The sequence below is a fragment of the Phyllostomus discolor genome, chromosome 4 (genome assembly GCF_004126475.2).
Source record: "Phyllostomus discolor isolate MPI-MPIP mPhyDis1 chromosome 4, mPhyDis1.pri.v3, whole genome shotgun sequence".
Classification (NCBI taxonomy): domain Eukaryota; kingdom Metazoa; phylum Chordata; class Mammalia; order Chiroptera; family Phyllostomidae; genus Phyllostomus; species Phyllostomus discolor.
In genome coordinates this window covers 207,958,179-207,976,843 of record NC_040906.2, presented here as the reverse complement: position 1 = coordinate 207,976,843, position 18,665 = coordinate 207,958,179, and the positions used below count along the sequence as shown (strand labels likewise).

At 59.1% G+C, this 18,665-nt stretch overlaps 1 protein-coding gene across 1 annotated transcript in view; it reads left to right on the top strand.

Annotated features, from left to right (window-relative positions):
* Positions 1-17,750, top strand: part of PDE10A (phosphodiesterase 10A) — a 177,408-nt gene extending 159,658 nt beyond the window's left edge. Inside the window, 6 exon segments of the mRNA XM_028504006.2 lie at positions 654-809; positions 6,691-6,863; positions 11,174-11,285; positions 12,474-12,554; positions 15,354-15,442; positions 16,765-17,750. Of these exon segments, the coding sequence (XP_028359807.2) occupies positions 654-809; positions 6,691-6,863; positions 11,174-11,285; positions 12,474-12,554; positions 15,354-15,442; positions 16,765-16,882 (729 nt within the window). The 3' untranslated portion in view covers positions 16,883-17,750.
* The last annotated feature ends 915 nt before the right edge of the window (positions 17,751-18,665 follow it).

Here is an 18,665-nt window from a genome sequence, read left to right as displayed (position 1 = left end):
CACAAGGCCTGTGCGGTCTTCAGCCTCCCCTGTCTTCCTCTGTCCTCTCCCCCCCTTGTGCCCCGGCCACCTTCCTGGCCCTCTGGACTCCTGGGGATGGCTCATCTGTTGCCGCTGTGTGCTCCAGCCACTCCCCCCGGCCCTCCTCTCCCGGAGCCCCCTGCTTCCCCGTTCTGCAGCCCTGAGCGCCTGTGGCCCTCGGGGGCGGCCATGGGCCTGCCGCCCGCTGCGCCCTGCAGCCCAGGGTGTGGCGCACCCTGTGTGGTTTCCTTGTCGCAGACATAACGTTTAATAACGCTAGCTCCGCCAGCACGGAGCCGTGAGCACGTCTCTGACGAAGGACGGGCCCCGCCCTCTCCTTGGGCTGCCCTGTCTCGTCTGTGGACGAGAGCGTTTGCTTCCACGTGACACCGCCCGCACTCCCTCCCAGGGTCCAGCGGGAGCCGCAGGAATGCCTGGGCTCTCAGGGTCACAAGCAGGGCAGCCGGGAGCCCCACCTGGGTTAGGTTGCTTAGGATGCCGGGGCCCGGGGGGACGTTGCCGCCTGACGGACGGGCGGAGGTCAGTGTGCGGGTGTGCCGAGCGGCAGCCCCCTCGCTTCCCTCCCCCCTTCTGGGTCATAAACGCCTGCGTCCTGCCGCCTTGTCTTCCAGCGCAAAGGGCTGCTGATCGCGTGCCTGTGCCACGACCTGGACCACAGGGGCTTCAGCAACAGCTACCTGCAGAAGTTCGACCACCCGCTGGCCGCCCTCTACTCCACGTCCACCATGGAGCAGCACCACTTCTCCCAGACGGTGTCCATCCTGCAGGTGGGGTGGCTGGGCCGGCCTGCCGCGGGCACCGTGGGGTTAGGCCGGGGCCCTGCACGGGGAGCCCGAGCATGTGTCCGGTGGTCACGTTAGGTGTTTGAGAACGTGGTACCCCCCGGCACAGGGTCACATCATTTAATTCCACTCACGTGGGTGCCCGTCGCCTTGAACCAGGGCGCGTTGAGTGATAATCTTAGGCGATCTCCTGAAGTCCTTTTAATTTTTCTGTGGTTTTAAGTTTGCACTGCTTGATTGCACTTAGGGTGTTCTTGGTGGTGGGTCTAGGCAAGGACACGCGTCACTGCACTGGAATATCTGTGTCCCCCTTCACTTTCAGCCTCTTTCAGCCCACACCCACCTGAGCAGGGCCCTCTCACTGGGCCCTCTCGCAGGCAGACGACTGTTCCCAAGGTGCCTGTTTGACTTGGGACGGCGGCCCCTCCTCTTCCTCTCGCTGCCCGTCCTCGGTGCAGGGACAGGGACCCTCGCAGGCCTTCAGGCCCTGTGTCGGGGGGAAGGGTCGGGACCGTCTGGGCAGTGGCTTCGGCAGGATTGGGGCCGCCAGGTGTCTCTGAGGGGCCGTGCTTCCTCGTGTCGCCCGGGGGCTCCCTCTGCACCCTGTCAGCTTCTCCTCCCCTGCCTGTCCCTCTCTCCCAGCCCCGCTCAGGGGGCCTGTGTGGCCGAGGAGCTGGGCAAGGTGGGGCAGACACGAGGTGCTGCCCTGAGGACCCGCCGAGTGAGAGTGAGTGACGGGCACGGGAGATGCAGGCGGCTTGCCTTCGAGTCGCACCCGGCTGAGCGGGCCGCCTGCGCGGCCGGTTCTGTCCCCGAGATCGGCCCCGGACGCCAGTTCTTCCTCTTTTTTTTTTAACAATCGTCTACAGATGGACGGACAGACACAGCCGTATATCCGTACCTAGAAATTTCAGCAGGCAGGAAGGGTTGTGTGGGTGTATGTGTATGTGTGTGCACACACACGTGTGTGAAACGTGCTTTTTGTAAATAGACGTGGAAACTCATGTGAGCTCATGCCTCCTGTGGCCCCACGCTCATGCCGGGCTGTTTGTGCAGGAAGGAGGGTGAACGAGAAAGCGTGTGCTGAGGTGTGGCAGAGCCCGCGCTGGGGAGACGTGCCCGCCGGGCCCGCGGTGGCCCGTGTCGTGGCAGCGAGCCCTCCGCAGTGTGGGGTCTGTGGGCCGGGTCCGTGGTGCATGCAGCGCTCCCAGGAGGAGCAGGGCGCAGGGGCTCCTGGCAGGAGGGCATCCGGGCGAGCCGCCGGCGTCTGAAAAGTCGCGGGTAGGTGGTCGGTTCCGAGCACTGGAGATGGGACTTCAGCCACTGGAGAGGCGACGCCCAGGGCACCTGTGTTCGTCGGTGTTCGGAGAAGACGAGGGCCCAGGCGAGGGCCAGAGCAGGGAGCTGGGGAGCGGAGCTGGGGGTCGCCCTAGGTCCCGGCGATGAGCCCCCCGAGTCAGACGCTGAATCCGAGTCGCGGACGGACCGAACCCTCCGTGCCGGACGCACCGGGGCCAGCTCGGCAGCCTGCACCTGTGGCCCCGGAGCCCGGGGCTGCGGCTCCGTCTCTCCCTGGCAGCTCCCACCCCGCGGCCGACTCTGCGTTCGCGCTCACGGTCGGTCTCGGAGCAGTTTCCTCCTCGGTCCGTCTGACCGCCCCTTGACAGTCAGTCCAGTAGCAGGAGTGTCTACTGGGCGCCCCCCGGGGCCCCCCCATCGTGGGCGGGCAGGAGCGGTGGCAGAGCGAGCACAGGTCCCCGTCCCAGAGCGTCCGTCACAGGGAGGGGGACAGCACCTCCGTTGCCCCGGCTCGGCCCTGTTGCCGCCCCGCCGTCCGCCCTGCTGGCCCACGCTCTGCCACCAGGCCGTGGCTCTCCTGTGTCCCAGCCTGGTGGCAGGGAGACTCGTCCCCCACGGCTCCAGCTGGCATCAGGGGCCGCCCCTGTGGAACAGGCGGGGACAGATGAAGTCACGAGTGAAGTGAGGAGCCGACGGGACCAACTGGACACAGAAGCTCGTGCTCTCGCCTTCCGCTGAGCTGCCCGTGGCCTCGCGGGCGTCGGGGCCACTTCCCGTGGGCACTGGCGGCAGGGCCGTGTGCCGGTCACGCTGGCCTTGGGGGAGGGCGGCGGGCCCACCCCCAGGAGTGTCCCTCAAGGCCTTTCCCGCTTGACGTCCTGAACCGGGCCTTTGTCGGTGTGTCTGTCTGACCGCCCTCCCCGCCCTGACCGCCGTTTCTCCAGGCCGGCGCCTCCCAGGTCCGCCTCCCAGGTGCTTGTCCGAGCCCTTGTCCGAGCGCGTGCTTTTTCCCAGTGACGGCCGTCAGGGGCTCCTGGGCCTCCGAACCACTTCTCTTTCTCGATGGACACGCACGTGTTGCTCGAGCAGCCGTCTGATCCGGGACTGCCGTGCCTGCTGCGCCCCCAGTTCCGGGCCGCCTGCCCCCTGGCCATCACCTCGACTCCCTGCTGGGCCAGGCTCCCCCCCCCCCCGCCCTCTGGGGCCTTTCTGGCCGCCTCTCCTCGGCTCCCAGCTCAGCTCCCGCAGGAGCGCATCCTGGGACCTTGTTCTGTGACGCGGCTGGGGCCACAGCGTGCCCGGGGTGGCCCCGAGCCCCTGGCACGGGCGTGTGCCTCGGCTGCTCCCCGTTGTAGCGTGGTTTGCGGACAAGTGAGCTTTCCTCTGCTCAGAGTCATGGGCCCGGAGGACCGTGCCTGCCCGGCACTGGCCTCCGCAGCCGTGGGCTGCTGACCCCTGGGTCAGGGCGTGTGGGCCCAGGGGTCCCGTGAGAGCACAGGTGGGGAGACAGAGGACTCAGCTGTGGCGGAGCAGTGGGCAGGAGACTGTGCGCGTGTCACTGTGGGCGTTACCGCGGGGGAGTGAGGACACCAGTCTCCTGGGGCTGCGGGTGAGGGGGCGCAGTGGGGGCGTGCGAGTGGGTTGCCCTTGGGAAGGGATGTCACTGGTGGGGGCCGTGACAGCCACGGACACGGGCCGTGTGTCCTCGCCCGAACGTCCCCCTCGTCAGCGGTGACTCCGCCGGAGCCGCCGGGGCCGGAACATCAGGTGCATCTTTGATCCTGTTTCCTCCCGGGATGCTCATGGTTGTGTGGAAAAGCGACACTACTCTTTTTCTGTCCCTCGCTTGCCGTGAATATCCCACGCTAAGTACTAAAAAGTCAAAATCTCAGAACACAGACCGATTAGGAGTGACTGCTCTCCTTATTAAGAACATTTTCTCAATATTCCACTTACCTTGAGTTATCCAGCGCTTTCAGGATACGCTCAGATTTGAAGAAGGTCACCTCTACGCCCGGCACTCTGGGGCCCGAGGCATCTTCCCTGCCCTTCCCAGCAGTGACGTGTCGGGGACACGGCTGACGTGTTCCTTCGGTCTGTGCAGCGGGAGGAGTTGCTGTTGTCTGCGGCAGTTACAACAGACTTGCTGCCTTCACGGAAAGCCGAGTGTGTGTGACACAGAGGCTGGCTTCCGTCTGTCCCAGCCTGCAGATGAGTTCCGAGTAGAGACGGCCTCGGGCCACCAAGTTCTCTTCTGGGCGTGTCTCTCTGCCTGCTCGTGTCTCCTCCACGCTCTCCCGTAACCCCGACTGCGGGCGTTACTCTGACAGGTTGCTGCCTCCTCGCCGGCACCCCGGTCGGCGTTTCGTCACGGACCGGGCACTTCCTGCCAGCCGGCCACTCAGGGCGGTCCCACGTGTCTGTGGTTTCCACTGCGTGGGGCCCTGCGAGGCAGGGACTCTTCCCGGTTCACAGATGAGAGTCGGGGGTAGCGCGGAGGTTCGGTGACCTGTCTGTCATTGTCACAGCTGGAAGTGGGAGTCAGAACGTTGCTGTTACAACTTTTCGTGATAAAAGTCCTGGCCTTTTCCGCCTTCCACCTGGAGAAGTAATGAAGGAAATAGTGAATCTGGAGTAGCTGGCGGGACGCATAGACCCTTTAACACGGGGGTTCGTCGGTCCTGGACCATGCACGCTTTAGAATTGGGGGTCCGCACGTGACCCCGGAGGGCCCACTCAAACGTGGTCCCCAGGTGGGTCCACGGAGCCCAGTCCGGGGCGTCCCTGTTTCAGAGAGAGAGAGAGACACTCAGGGGCACGCCAGAGTCCGGTGCTCCCCGTGAGGGGTGGTGCGTCGGTGATGGAGCGGACAAGCACAGAAATGCGTGAGCTGCGCGAGGTTCACCCGCAGGCGCCCTGCCGGTCGCAGACGGGTGCGGTAGGGCCAGGCCCACACGCTGCAGCTGAACCCAAGTTCACGGCGGGGAAGCCCCGGGCACGGGCTCTGAGTGGCCAGCTGCCCCTCCCGGGCTGTGACCACACCAGAGCAGAGCAGGGGCCGTAGCGTGCAGGGGAGAGAGTCCCTCTTTGTGACCTTCTGCAGCCAAGTGGTGGGGAGCCCGGGCTGGGGGGCACTGGAGGGGCTGCCGTGCCTGACTCCTTCCCGTGCCCACCCTGACAAGCCAGCCTCCACGTGCACGGCTCTGCCCAGCGCCTCGCACGTGCATGCTGAACAGTGAGCTGGGCCCTGCCTGGCAGGGCACCCTCCTGCAGCCGGCCCCGCTGCCCTGGTGAGCGCCGCTGCAGGGGAGGGGTGGCCGCCCTGGTGACCGGGACGCACAGTCCCCTCGGATCCCCTTCAGTGGGAGAGGCAGCTCGTGGGCGTTTCGGCACACACTCCGCTTCCGATAGACGTTGGACACGCGCCTCCGTCTTGGGATCTGAGAGCGAGACCGTGCATGTGAAAGTGCCTCACGGACTGAGTGCTGGGGAGGCGGAGGGGCGAAGAGCCCGCCCAGACAGACTCTGCTCGCTGCCCTGTCGCGGGACGGCGTAAACATCCGTGACCCCGCAGAGGGGGCGATGCGGAAGGGTTCTGGCGCATGCAATGAACAGCGGGCACACCAGCAGCTTCACGTCGGAGCAGGAGGGGGCGGGCTGTGTGTACTACTGAGTGTCCGAGTGTGCAAGGAAGTGCACTCTCGTAATGTCAAGGGTCCGTGTGTTTGTCGGCCCGCGGTCCTGGCCCACGACAAGTGAGAGCAGTTAGAATCGGCCCAGGCAGGGCCAGGATGGCTGACGGCGAAGTGGTTAGAAATGTAATGGATGAGCGCACACATTGGACGCATCTTAATCATCTCAGTCTTTCTGTTTGCAAAGACCCGTTTTTGTCTCGATTACAAATAAAAACCTTAAATTCTCAGAGGGAGGAATTACGGTGAAGGCTTTTACAAGATTCCCTTCCGGGCTGGTTGGGAGACGTGCCCCGCCGAGCCCGGCTCCCCGCTGGGTGGGTGACTGGTGGGTGTCGACGCCCCGGCCGTGGGCAGTGTCTCGGGTGCCGGGACCACAGTGTTCCGAGGTCGCGGGGTGGCTCTCTTCGGACAAGGACGCAGCAGTGTGGCTCTCTGCTAGGCGTGCCGAGGTGGCCGGGGTCGGGGTGGCTCTCTCAGCCCAGTAACTTCCAGTGTAAGATCAACATTGCTGCCACCTTTAGTTTAAGAAGAAAAGTTCTTACTGAAATCGTTTCCATGTTACAGTCCTTTAATTACTTACTAGGAATGTCCCCAAACTGGGTCTACAGTTAAATCCCTGGGATTTTGTGGCAGCAAACGATGTCGCTGTGGTTTCAATAGTTCGCTGCAAGGACAGCCCCATGGGGGGGGGTAGCTCAGAGTGAGGCCAACACGTGAACCCCGTTGGTCACAGCTCTCTGCTCCCCCAGACCCGTCGTCTGTGGGCCGGATGCCACCGACGGACCCACTCTCTGGTTCCCGGGGCAGGCAAGGGTCCCGGGGTCCGAGCCGGTGCGCGCGTCATCCGCGGTGTCTCTCCGTGTCCCCCCCAGCTGGAAGGGCACAACATCTTCTCCACGCTGAGCTCCAGTGAGTACGAGCAGGTGCTGGAGATCATCCGCAAAGCCATCATCGCCACCGACCTGGCGCTCTACTTCGGGAACCGGAAGCAGCTGGAGGAGATGTACCAGACCGGGTCGCTGAACCTGAACAACCAGGCCCACAGGTAAGGCGCGTCTCTGGGGGGTTGGGGGGGCCAGGCGCCCAGGGACCGTGGTCTGGAGCACACGCGTGTTCAGAAACCGAAATGTAGCATGGCACACGTTTGCATTTGGAAGTAAAGATGTAAATATACGTGTGTATGTTTTGTTTTGTTTTGTTTTGTGTGCACTTTTTACTGACCCTGGGTGTTTTCATCTGCAGGATTTCTGGCAGTGTATTGGGGGGGGCGTCTGGAGCATGGACTGGACTTCACGGGGCTCCCACGGCGGGGGGCGTGCTCTCAGAGGGGAGCCCCTGGCGAGCTGCGCCACACCCCGAGAGTCGGCCCGGGCCTCACGGGCTCCAAAGCCAGTGCAGATGCTTTATTTTCCAGGATCCAAACTAACCACACTCGTGTGATTGCCGCCTGGCACTGGAATTTCACTCACTGGTCCGCAAGTACGCGTTCCAGTTCCGGGCCTCGGAAGGTCCGCGCCCTGTGTGGTCGGAGCCGAGCGGAAAGCCGCGTGGCGTCAGAGCTTTGTCTCGGGGACGTGGAGCCGGTGCGGGGAGGTTCGGGCCCTTCCGCGCCCGGGGGCACCAGGCTCTGTGTGTGCACAGTAAACTCGTGTGCACGTGTGTGTGTGTATACATGCACACACTTTTCATCTCACACTTTTTAAAACAAAAATGGGGTTTTGCCAGGTACATTGCTTTTTTCAGAGTTCTATAACTCTGGACTATGTCAAGATTTATTTAAATCTGTCACGTGTAATGCAAAGTTCTAGAAAGATCTTTGCATGATAAATAATGATGCATTAACTCTTGCTTATGTAGTGTCATCTGCTGGTCCTGTAAAAAATACGCAGCACACACACCGGCTGCTAGAAACGGAGACACACACTGCGTTCTCTGGAAGGACAGTGGAGACACACACCGCCTCCTTATTGGGGGGAGAGCGGTCCCGTTGATGGTGCTGGTCTCTGGCAGCTCCTGTGCTGGGGGGGCTGTCTTTCTGTGTTCTCGGACTGCTGCTCCTACTTCTTTTTTTTTTTTTAATTTTATTTATTTATTTTTAGAGAGGGAAGGGAGAGAGATAGAGAGAGAGAGAGAGAGAAACATCAATGTGTGGTTGCTGGGGGCCGTGGCCTGCAACCCAGGCATGTACCCTGACTGGGAATCGAACCTGCGACACATTGGTTCCCAGCCCGCGCTCAGTCCACTGAGCTACACCAGCCAGGGCTGTTCCTACTTCTGTGTGTTCGCCGTCTCATAGCTCCTCCTTCTTTTTGTTGAATTGTTTACTTTTTTTATAAATGGGTTGACAATGTGTAATTTTGTTAAGGATTAAAATTTGTTTTCTGTTACAATCATTTTTTGTCCACGTAATTTTTCAAAAATTATTGGGTTGGCCAAAAAGTCCATATAGTTTTTTTCTGTAAAAGACACATTTTTCACTTTCACCAATAGCATTATTTTGAGTGTGTGGGCTCTCTCCCGTGAGGTGGAAGGTTGAGTGTTCCCAGTGAACGTCTCGATGGGGTCGCCGTGGACCCCAGCTGGTCCGCCCGCCCGTGGAGCATCGCCCGGCGGGGACTTTCCAGGAGACCTTGCACACCACTGCCGGCACGCTCGCTGGTCACCGCGCCTTCTCCGCACACGGCGCAAACGTTTTTGTGTGTTCCAGTTGCATTTTTACCTTTCTTGAAATAATGAAGCATACTATGCCAGAAATGCTGCCTGTTTTCTTCTATTCTCAGTATTAAAGGGGCTGCACAAAACTCCAACAATTTCGGCCTAATTTTTTTTTAAAAAAATGCACGCTGATATGGCAGCTGCCACAATACAGTCTGACCGAACTGCTTCACATGAAGTTAAAGACCCACCAGAGCCATCTTACAGAAAAAAACAAATGAAATTCCTGGCCAACACAGTATATTCAGATTGTCTTTCTTTTGTTCTTGTTCACATGTTTTTTCTTTCTATTTTTTATTGTATTTTTCATTGCCATGTATTCCCCTTGTGCTCTGCTCCTCCCCCCAGCAGTCCCCACACTGCCGTCCGCGTCCGTGAGCCCTGTTTCCTTTTTGCCCCATCCCTCCGCCCCCCCCACCCTCAGCTGCCATCTGCTCTCCGTCTGTGAGTCCCAGTTCAGTCTGTTCATCATTTTCCACATAGGAGCGAGATCATATGGTTTTGTCCTTCTCTGACTGGCTTGTTTCACTCAGCATAATGTTCTCCAGGCCCATTCGTGCTGTTGCAAAGGGTGAAATTTTCTTCTTGTTAATGGCCGAGTAGTATTCCACTGTGTGAATGTACCATAGTTGTTTTACCCACCCATCTATTGATGGACGCTTGGGCTGCTCCCGTATCTTGGAGGTTGTAAATAACGCTGCAGTGAGCATAGGGGTGCTCATGTTCTTTTGAATTAGTGTTTTGGGTTCCTTTGGATCTAGTCCCAGAAGTGGGATTGCTGGGTCAAAAGGCAGTTCCATTTTTAAGTTTTTGAGGTAACTGCACACTGCTTTCCACGGTGGCTGCACCAGCCTGCAGTCCCACCCACAGTGCACGAGGGTCCCCTTTCTCTGCACCCCCACCAGCACTTGTTTGTTGATTTACTGACGGTGGTCATTCTGACAGGTGTGAGATGGTACCTCATTGTGGTTTCAATGTGCATCTCTCTGGTGATTAGTGACGCTGAGCATCTTTTCATATGTCTATTGGCCCAACCTGCGTGTCCTCTTTGGAGAAGTGTCTGTTGGGTCCTTTGCCCATTTTTAATGGGATTGTTTGTTTTTTTGGTGTTGAGTTTTATAAGTTCTTTATAAATTTTGGATATTAACCCCCTATCAGAGGTATCAGTGAGTATGTTTTCCCATTTCGTGAATTGTCTTTTTATTTTGTTGATGGTTTTCTTTGCTGTGCAGAAACTTGTCAGTTTGATTGTGCCCTGTTTGTTTTTTCTTTTGCTCCCCTTGTCCAGATTTTCTTTTGACTACAAATACATGTAATTTCAGACGTGAGGCCACGCCTGTCATTTTTTATCAAATCTTGTTTCCTATTTTACTAAGGAAGGCCTTCCCTGTCTTTCAGGTTATACGACAAGTACTTAAGTTTTTCTTTGTGTATTTATAGAGTCTTAATTCTTATTTTAGAGCTTCATTCTTTTGGAGTTAAAGTTTTATGAATATAACTGTTTCTTCCAGATGTGTTGAATCAATACCACTTAATTAATAATTCATTTTTCCATGGAATTGCATTTATTTTTTTATATAAGCTTGACCAACTGTTGGGACTCCGTAAGCCGCCTGAACACTAACTGTCTGATTTTTAACCATGATCACACTGTGTAATTACTGTGACTGTTGAAACGTATCATCCGTATCTGCTAAGATCTTCATCTTTCACTTACTTTCCGGAGACTGTGGTCATGGCAGCCCCCAGAGATACGAGTTACATGTATTATTTTGTTTTGACTGAGTCCCAGGGACACCTGTGCCCTGTGGAGACATTCCCGGGCCCCACTTCCTCCAGAGGCCACCCTTAATCCCGACGGAGGGAGGGCTCGTCAGAGAAAGGACATAACGTTAAACACTTGAACAGTACTTGAAACAACTTAGAAACAGACCTGGAAAAGTTGTAACTAATTTGTCATTAAAGAGTAAAAAATGAGTGCCTTTCTTTATTAGAAGCATTTCATGTAAGTTGGTTTACTTACTGGCGAGGAGTGAAGGAAGTACTGTGTGGTTGTCTTGTCCAGGCAGTGCTGACGGTGAGCTCTAGGTGATGGCTGGTTCGTTGTGTTCCCAACCCCGGCCGCGCCCTGTGGAGCCGCCCCGGCCGGAGCGTGGGTCCCGGGCGATTCACAGAGTCCAGTCAGTTACGGACGCGTTTGTTTTGTTTCATACATTTGTGATGTACGGAATATTTATGAGATAAAGATTACCTAGATCGAATGAGTTTGAGTGATTTCAATGTCATGAAATAATTATTTGTACACAGAATGAGAGCTTCTTTCTCCATGTTACTCTTTCTGTGTAAGTGAATTTACCTGTAAAGCAAACAGGTAACACACCTGTTCCTTCAGGAGCCCCGAATCCAGAAATAAACGTTCTTCCCCTGAACCACGAAGAGCTTCGGAAACCACGTCATCACACATGCACCGAGCGCTCTGTCTGGTCGCATTCGGGGTGCTGACTGTTCCCAGGGCACCCGCCTGTGGTCACAGGGCGGGGGCCCCTCACACGCAGCCCCCACGCCCCTGCCTCGCCCCGGCCCTGCAGGGCCTCGGTGTGACGCGCAGGCGCCGACCAGGTCTGCGTTCCTGTGTTCTAGGGACCGTGTCATCGGCTTGATGATGACCGCCTGCGACCTTTGTTCTGTGACCAAGCTGTGGCCAGTTACAAAGTTGACGGCAAACGACATATACGCGGAGTTCTGGGCTGAGGTACGTCCGTGGTGTGTCTGCGAGTGAGGTCATACCGAGACACGGGGAAAGGGAGAGGGTACCCGTGTCGGTGATGCGGTGACCGCGTGTTGCTCACGTGACACGGTGTTCCAGAAACTACAGTCGGTGCCGCAGTGACGGGTGGAGCGTTCACGCAGGTAAAAAGTGAGGCCGCCCGTCGCTGCCCCGGACTCCGATGCAGGTGTGAGTTCTCGGATCTCACCCTCGGAGCCCGGGGACGGTGTCACCGGGTGACAGTGTGGCGGTGTCCCTTGTCCAGCAGTGGGCCTGGCCCTCCCTCCCTGGGACGCCACTGCTGCCCGTCTCCCGTGGGGTGGGCACCCAGCGGGTGTCCCGAGGGACCCAGCATCGCGGCTGCGCACGCCTGCGGTTAGGCGTTCCGGAGCTTCGCTGTCGTGTGCCACGGGCAGGGTCGCTGCGCCGGCCAGCCAGTCCGCGGCCGGCTCGTGATACTCCTGACTCGCACACTACTTGTTACTGAACGCCTTTTCTCGACGGAGTTTTCTCTAAGTGACCAGAAATGGGGTCTTACTCCTTAACTTACTTTCTGAATTGTGAGTGAGTGGAATCGAATCCTGGGGTTCGAATGAGCCCACCTGAACCGGGGCCCCCCACACGGAGAGGCAGCTTGAACGCAGCGTGTTCCGTGAGACGTGGGGGCAGAAGGTGTGTAGGTCACTCGGCCCAGGCCTGCGACACAGGGAATCTCCGGTGAACGCCCGTCGTGCCGCCCTGGACGGTGTGCCTGGCCACTTGCACCGCCCCTTCACCGGCACAGGCCGGGTCGGCGCCCCCAGCGCCTAGCTGCACCCACTTCAACGCAGGGGTATCGTTTAGAAGCAAGGGGGAAAGTTCCTGAAGTCATTCCATGTTTTGTTCTCGTTTCTCTTCACTGTGTGTTCCCCGTGTCCCCTCTCCCTGGGACCCCTCACTCCCGCACGTGGACCCAGAGGGTCAGCCGGGTTTCTGGGCGTCCCGTGCTGGGGACTCAAGGTAAAAACCAAGTGATGACACCTTATCATTGTTCGGACCTTCTGTTGTGTCATCGGCCAAAACAAGCCTCGTTTCCCAGAAAGTTTGGAGATCCAGGGAGGACTCCTGGGTGCCCCGCTTGCTTGTGTCACTGTGGATGCGCCGAGAACACACGACTGTCCCCACCTCTTGCAGGGCGACGAGATGAAGAAGCTGGGGATCCAGCCCATCCCTATGATGGACAGGGACAAGAGGAACGAGGTCCCCCAGGGCCAGGTAGGAGCCGAGCCGTGAGGCGGTCCTTAGTCCCACGGGAAGGGCGAGCAGCCCCGCCCTGGGTTTTACGTGCGGTGCCTGGGCTGTCCTGGGCCTGACCCTGAGCGTGGAGACCCCAGGGGTTCCTCTGCGAGGGGCTGAGCCGCCCCCCCGGCATACACCGCCCCTCTGCCGTGCTTGTGCCCACGGCAGTGGGCCTGCCCTGCTCGGGGCTCTCGGGGTTCTCGCTGGCCGTGGGGGGAGCGTGGGCTCCAACAGGGAGTTTGCTTCCCAGGGGTATCTCCAGCCTCCGGTTTGGTCCCTGAGGCTGAGGGTGTGGCCAGCCGTGGTGTCGCTGGAGGGCTGGCGGTCGGAGCCCGGCGCTGAGGCCCCCGGAAACCACGGTGTTGCAGCCCCCTCCGGACAGAGTGGCAGTGCGCAGGCGCGCTGTTTGACTTGAAATCGAGGGGATGGATGAGGCTGATTGTGAACATTTTGTTAACAAGCAGAAAATACTTTGTCACTGAATATACGAAGATTTTGGCGGGAAGGGAAACATTAGAGGTTTTGACTGGGTCTGCCTTTCCTAACCAATAAGCGTAGTATCTTAGTCCGTGTTTAGTTTTGTCTCATCGTAAATGGCCGTTAATTATTCCCTCTCCAGGGAATATATATGAACATACATAATTTATGTTAATCATTTGTGTTTGGAGAGTTCTTGGGCCTTGTTAATTCCCCATGTGTACATGTATGGCGCAATAGAGTCCTCAGGATGACGGGTTTTTAAACTGCCAGTTGCCTAATGTCACCCGGGGAAGTTGGTTATGGACCAGTAATTACCCTACGGCCTCCAGGGTAGAGGTGATTTCTGAAGACTCACGGGATGATGGTTTTGAATAAGTTCTCCGGTTTTCCTGCTTTACGTAAGTCCATTGACTGTCAGGTCAGACGTTCATGCACGGAAGGTGCCGGCGTGAGACGGCAGCGTGCGCTTGTCCTCCGCGCCCTGGCCTGGCTGTGGCCTCAGTGCGCGGCGGCCCCGTGCCCCTAGCCGGCGCGTGGGACTGCGTGAGCCCGGCGTGCTGAGCACGCAGGTGGCACGCACGCTCTGAGTTCAGTGGCTTCCCCGCCACACGTGAGGGCGCTTTCCCGTGAGTGCGGTGGGTGGTGAGACCCTCTCGCCCGTCCGGGGCCGGGTCTGCCGGCCCTGCCGCGCGGTGGAAGGCTTCCCCACCCCGGGACGTCCTGCCGTTCCGTTCGCCGGCTCTCTCTCCTCTCACTGCCTCATCCCTTCCCACTCGCTTGTGGCTTTATCTGGAGTTTGTCTCTGACACAGCCTAAGCTAGGGACCAAACCGTGTCTCCCTGTCTGGATCGCTGAGCAGTCACCCTGAGAGGAGGACGCGCAGGGGGCTGCGCATGTCGTCCGGGGTCGGGCCGTGTCCCGGTGTCACTGAGTTACTGGGGGCATTTGTTTTTTCCAAGATGACAGGTTCACTTACGGTGTGAGAGAGTTTGAAATAAACCCCTTTTCTGGTCAACCAATATTTATTTTACCAAGTGCATTCTAAATTGTGATTACTATGAAATCATTCTTTGCCGCACTAATAAGGTACTCTCCTTCCCAATATATAATCTTCTCCTTGGCATCTTCCGCTCCGGGAGGTCTGCGAGCAGGGGTGTCCAGCCTGCGGCCCCGGGGCCGCATGTGTCTGAACGGAGTCGTGAATGCAGTTAGAACATCACTGAGAACATTTTTCGTGATTGCATGGTGCAGTGTATTCAACGTGTGGCCCAGGGTAACTCCCCTTCCTCCGGTGTGGCCCAGAGACGCCACCAGGCTGGCCGCCCTGCGTTAGAGCAGGCACCTCTCCACGAGCCGTGAGGTCACAGACAGAAGCACAGACACGGCTCCACCGAGGTCGCCGGGCTGGCTGAGCCGGCGGCGGGAGAGAGCAGGGAGGAACCGAGTAGATTGGACCCTTCCAGGTCCTCTGGTGCATCTCACTGAAGTTTGGTTTTTGTTTTAAGTATCGGTGAGCTGTGGCTTGGCGGTCACCTCTTCCGAGGGGCCAGAGGTACCATGTCCATGCTCGTCAGCCGCTGGGCAGGTACCTGAGCTCGACACTCGGGTGGCCCGGAGCCTAGCAGGACTTTTGTCACTACGCCTGCCCTTGCGCAGGCCGGCCAGAGCCAGCAGCATTCGCCTGCCGGTGGCCCGGAATCCCCGGGGAAAATGCCCCTCAGCCTGTGTTCTGAAAGTGCCACGGCTAGAAACGGTGAAGCCAGACTGCGGAGAGAAGTGTGGCGAGGCAGTGGGGCATGTTGTAGGGCGGAGCAAAGGCAGGAGGGGGTGAGCGCAGTCTCGGGGGGCCAGGCACCGGAAGCCGGCGGGGCACCAAGCACACACGACAGCCCTCCAAGGCTCCTCAGTGCGAGGCCATCTGTGTGCGGGCACGGTGGCTTGGCCTGGGCGCACCCGCGGGAGAACCCTGCACTTGACCCGAGACGGGAGCAGCGCCTGACTCACAGCCCGACTCTCCTCTCAGTAGACCTGGTCGAATGCTGCGCTGGGGTTTTACAGTGGCCTTTTCCACGTGGTTTAAATTTTCCTGAGTTCCACGTCTAGGGTGCGGTTAACGCATGTTGAAACGCACCCTGCGGTGGGGGTCTGGAGCCCCGGTACCCGTAGCAAAGCCCAGCCCTGAGCCGAGTACAGCCTGGCTGGGGGCGGGGCGGGGGGGGGCAGGACGTGCCCGGGGAGGGCTGTGCGGCGCAAGGCACTCACTAACCGCTGTGTCTCTTGCCCGTGTCTGCGCAGCTCGGCTTCTACAACGCGGTGGCCATCCCCTGCTACACCACCCTCATGCGGATCTTCCCGCCCACGGAGCCCCTGCTGCGAGCCTGCAGGTACGGCCCGTGGGGGTGGGGGCCGGGGGCCGAGGGCGTCTCCGTGGTGGGTGTCTGAGTCTCCCCTCCGAGCCGTCATCATCTCCTGGCTGTGCGCGTGCCTGGGCGCCACGTCCGTGTCAGGAACTCGGGCTCCTTGAGTCACCGGAAGGGACCAAGACTTTTTAAAAAGATGAATCAGCCACGCCCTCCTCCCCCTCCCCGCCCCCGCTGCACTGTGTGTGAAAAAACAGGACAGTGACGTCTGTGCAGGCGGCTGCCTAGGAGAGCAGCTCAGCTTAGGATGGATCGGGGGTGGGGGGGCCTTGAAGGGGGGTCGCCTCTCTCTCTGACGGGGGTCGCTGCCCGTCAAAGAAATGGGAGCCGTCTGCTACCCGTTCCAGCTTCCCGTGTCTCCATAACCGGCCACCCCCTTTCATTTGCATTTTCGTTGAATTTATTGGCCTGGTTTCCGGGGTGCGACTCTGGGACATGTCCTCCGTGCGCCGTGCTGCCTGCTCGCCGCCCTGCGCCCCCCGCCCCCATCTCCCACCTCTCCCAGGCCCCTTCCCCTCTGCCAGTCACCCTTCCGTTGTCTGTGTGGGGGGGGTGGTGTTGGTTTGTTTTGGGGTTTTTTATTTTGCTTGCTTACCCCCTTCACCTTTCTCACCCCACAAGCCCCGCCCCTCCACATGTCCGCCTGCTCTCTGTAACCAGGAGTCTGGGCAAGACGGGTCCGTCGGGGGGCCGGCACCCCACCGGAGGAGCCACTCGGCCCCCATGTGGGCAGCGCAGGCGTGGAGAGAGAAGGGCAGGAAGCCCGGGGCGGCTCGAAGCCTCACTGAGGCCGGAGTCCGAGGCAGAGCCCAGGTGCAGTCACCGAGACAGGGAGACTCAGAAGTCCGCCCCAGGTGCAGCTCACGGCGACTGTTTGTATGTGACACAGAGTCCGCTGCGAGGCCTCATGTGTCGTGTGGCAGGGGTGCCCCACGGAGCCCAGTTGCCTTGGCCGTTCCCAATGTCCGCTGACCCCCTGTCCCGGCAGTAACCCGATGGCTCATTGCTTTGCTACTCCTCCTGGCCGGCTCACAATGACCTCTCCTGAGTTTGCTTTCTGCCCTTGCCGTCGGGGGCCAGCAGTCCCCAGGCACTGGTGGTCTGAGGCTCCTCTGGGGACTCTGAGCTCTGCTGTCCTCAGGGAGGCGTAGGTAGGGGCGGCTGCCGGCCGGCCAGCTGGTGCTGGTCAGGGGCGGGGCAGTACTGCAGGGCGGGGTGGCTCCCTGCTGGAACTCAGCCCGGAAACCGCGTCCCAGCAGCAACTGACCCCGCGCCTTGTCTCCTAGGGACAACCTCAGCCAGTGGGAGAAGGTGATCCGCGGGGAGGAGAGCGCGGTGTGGGTGACCTCCCAGCCGGCGGCCCCCGGCCCCTCGGAGACGCTGCCCGTCCAGACCGACGACTGATGCCCGAGCCGCGCTGCCTGCAGATGCTCGTCCCGCTGCTTTGACTTTTCTGACTTTTATTTTTGTGGGGGAACCTACACCCGGAAACGGGGATGCCAGCCTCGCCCAGAAGGTCACGCCGAGGAGACCCGCCCCGCAGACGACTCCCCGAAAGAACGTCTCGTCGGTGTCGCATCCCAGACGGTGGCCAGGCAGGACCCCCGGGGGCCGGGAAGCTGCATCCGGGGGGCTGCGCCAGCCTCACAAGCCGGCCCTTTCCAGCGGGCTGACACTGCCCGGGCCTCGGGGGGGCGGCCGGACAGAAGGAAGGCGGCCCGGGGTCCTGCCCACTGCGTCTCTCTAGGGAGGGTGTAAAATGGTACTATGACGACGCTGTGCTTTGGCTTCAGCACCGGTGTTGCTTCGATGTTGTCGGTTATAAATAGGGGTTTCTACACATCACTGTCGTGGACGAGCCTGTGTGGTCTGCTTGTGCGTGGCGTGAGTGGCAGCAGGTGGCCGGCCTCGGGATGGGCGTTGACGCGGCTGCGGCCCGGGAGGCTCTTTCTGCAGCCTGCGGTGGGGGCCGGGCTCCTGCTCCCGAGCCGGGCAGACCAGACGTCTGCCCCGGGCCCTCCGTGTGTACGCAGGGGCTCAGGTGGACGGGAGAAACCCCGGGGGCGGGCCGCAGGCTTCCCGGCTTGCGCACGCTGGTCGCCTGCAGAAGTCCCGGTGTCGGTTCACAGGATGTCAGAGAATATTTTTAAAAAAATCTTTCCTTGCAGTCTTGGCGCATTCACTAGTCATTTTGCATAAAGAACAAAATTAAAGCAAGGCATATGATTTTTTTTTAACGGACAAGTCTTACAGATAAAAACGATGTGAATTTTGAATAACGATGTCTTTATATTTTCACTCCGCGTCCCGGCAGAATTTTAGAGTCACATTCAGAATGAAAGGTTTGCTCAGCAAATTATTTTATCAGCATTCGTTTCCCCTAAAATCAAGTGAAACCATCAACTTCGTCTTCTGTAATTTTTCTCTCACCTGCTGCAGCATCGCCCCGCCCCGCCCCCTCCTCCGGCAGCTCAGTCTTCCGGCCCAGGTCCGGTGGACCGCAGGGAGGGGCCGGAGCCCGAGCCAGTGGTCGGTCAGGGAGGGCGAGGAGCCCAGAGCGAGCGATCGGACAGGGACGGCGAGGAGCCCGGAGCGAGCGATCGGAGCGGAACTCTGCTCCGCTCTGCTTAGCGCCCGGTGTCTGCACAGGAACCTGTAGTTTGGGGAGTTTCCGGTGCGTCACTTTGGCCGACGTCACGCCCCCGTGTAAACGCTTTGAGAGCATGTGCAGAGGTGGTAATCAATAGTGTGGACCCTTTCCTGTGAACCCTGTGAGCCCAGGAGTGTGGTTCTGGTGCGTGGTAACGCTCTAGTGCGTGTGGCTAGAGAGCTTTGTGGGGACGACCCAGCGGCCTCCGAACGGGGGGCCTGCGGTCAGTCCCGACCTGGAGGAATTAGCCGAGCGTCCCAGCATGCGACAGGCTGACCCACCACAAGTCCACTCTTTGTGGCAGGAAACCGGTATAATCCTTTCAGTAAAAACACATTTTAAAATATTCTACATGCTCAGTACTGTACACAGGGTTTTTCATAGGAGCTTGGTTTTTGCAAGTATCAATCCGCTGTTTCTACAACAGGGTTTATTTATGTTGCAGCAAAGAGAGCTGCACATAAACATTGTTCTTTTTTAAAAATTAGCACCATGTGTTCAGTTTCCTTACGGGCTCATGAAAGTTGCCATCTCCTG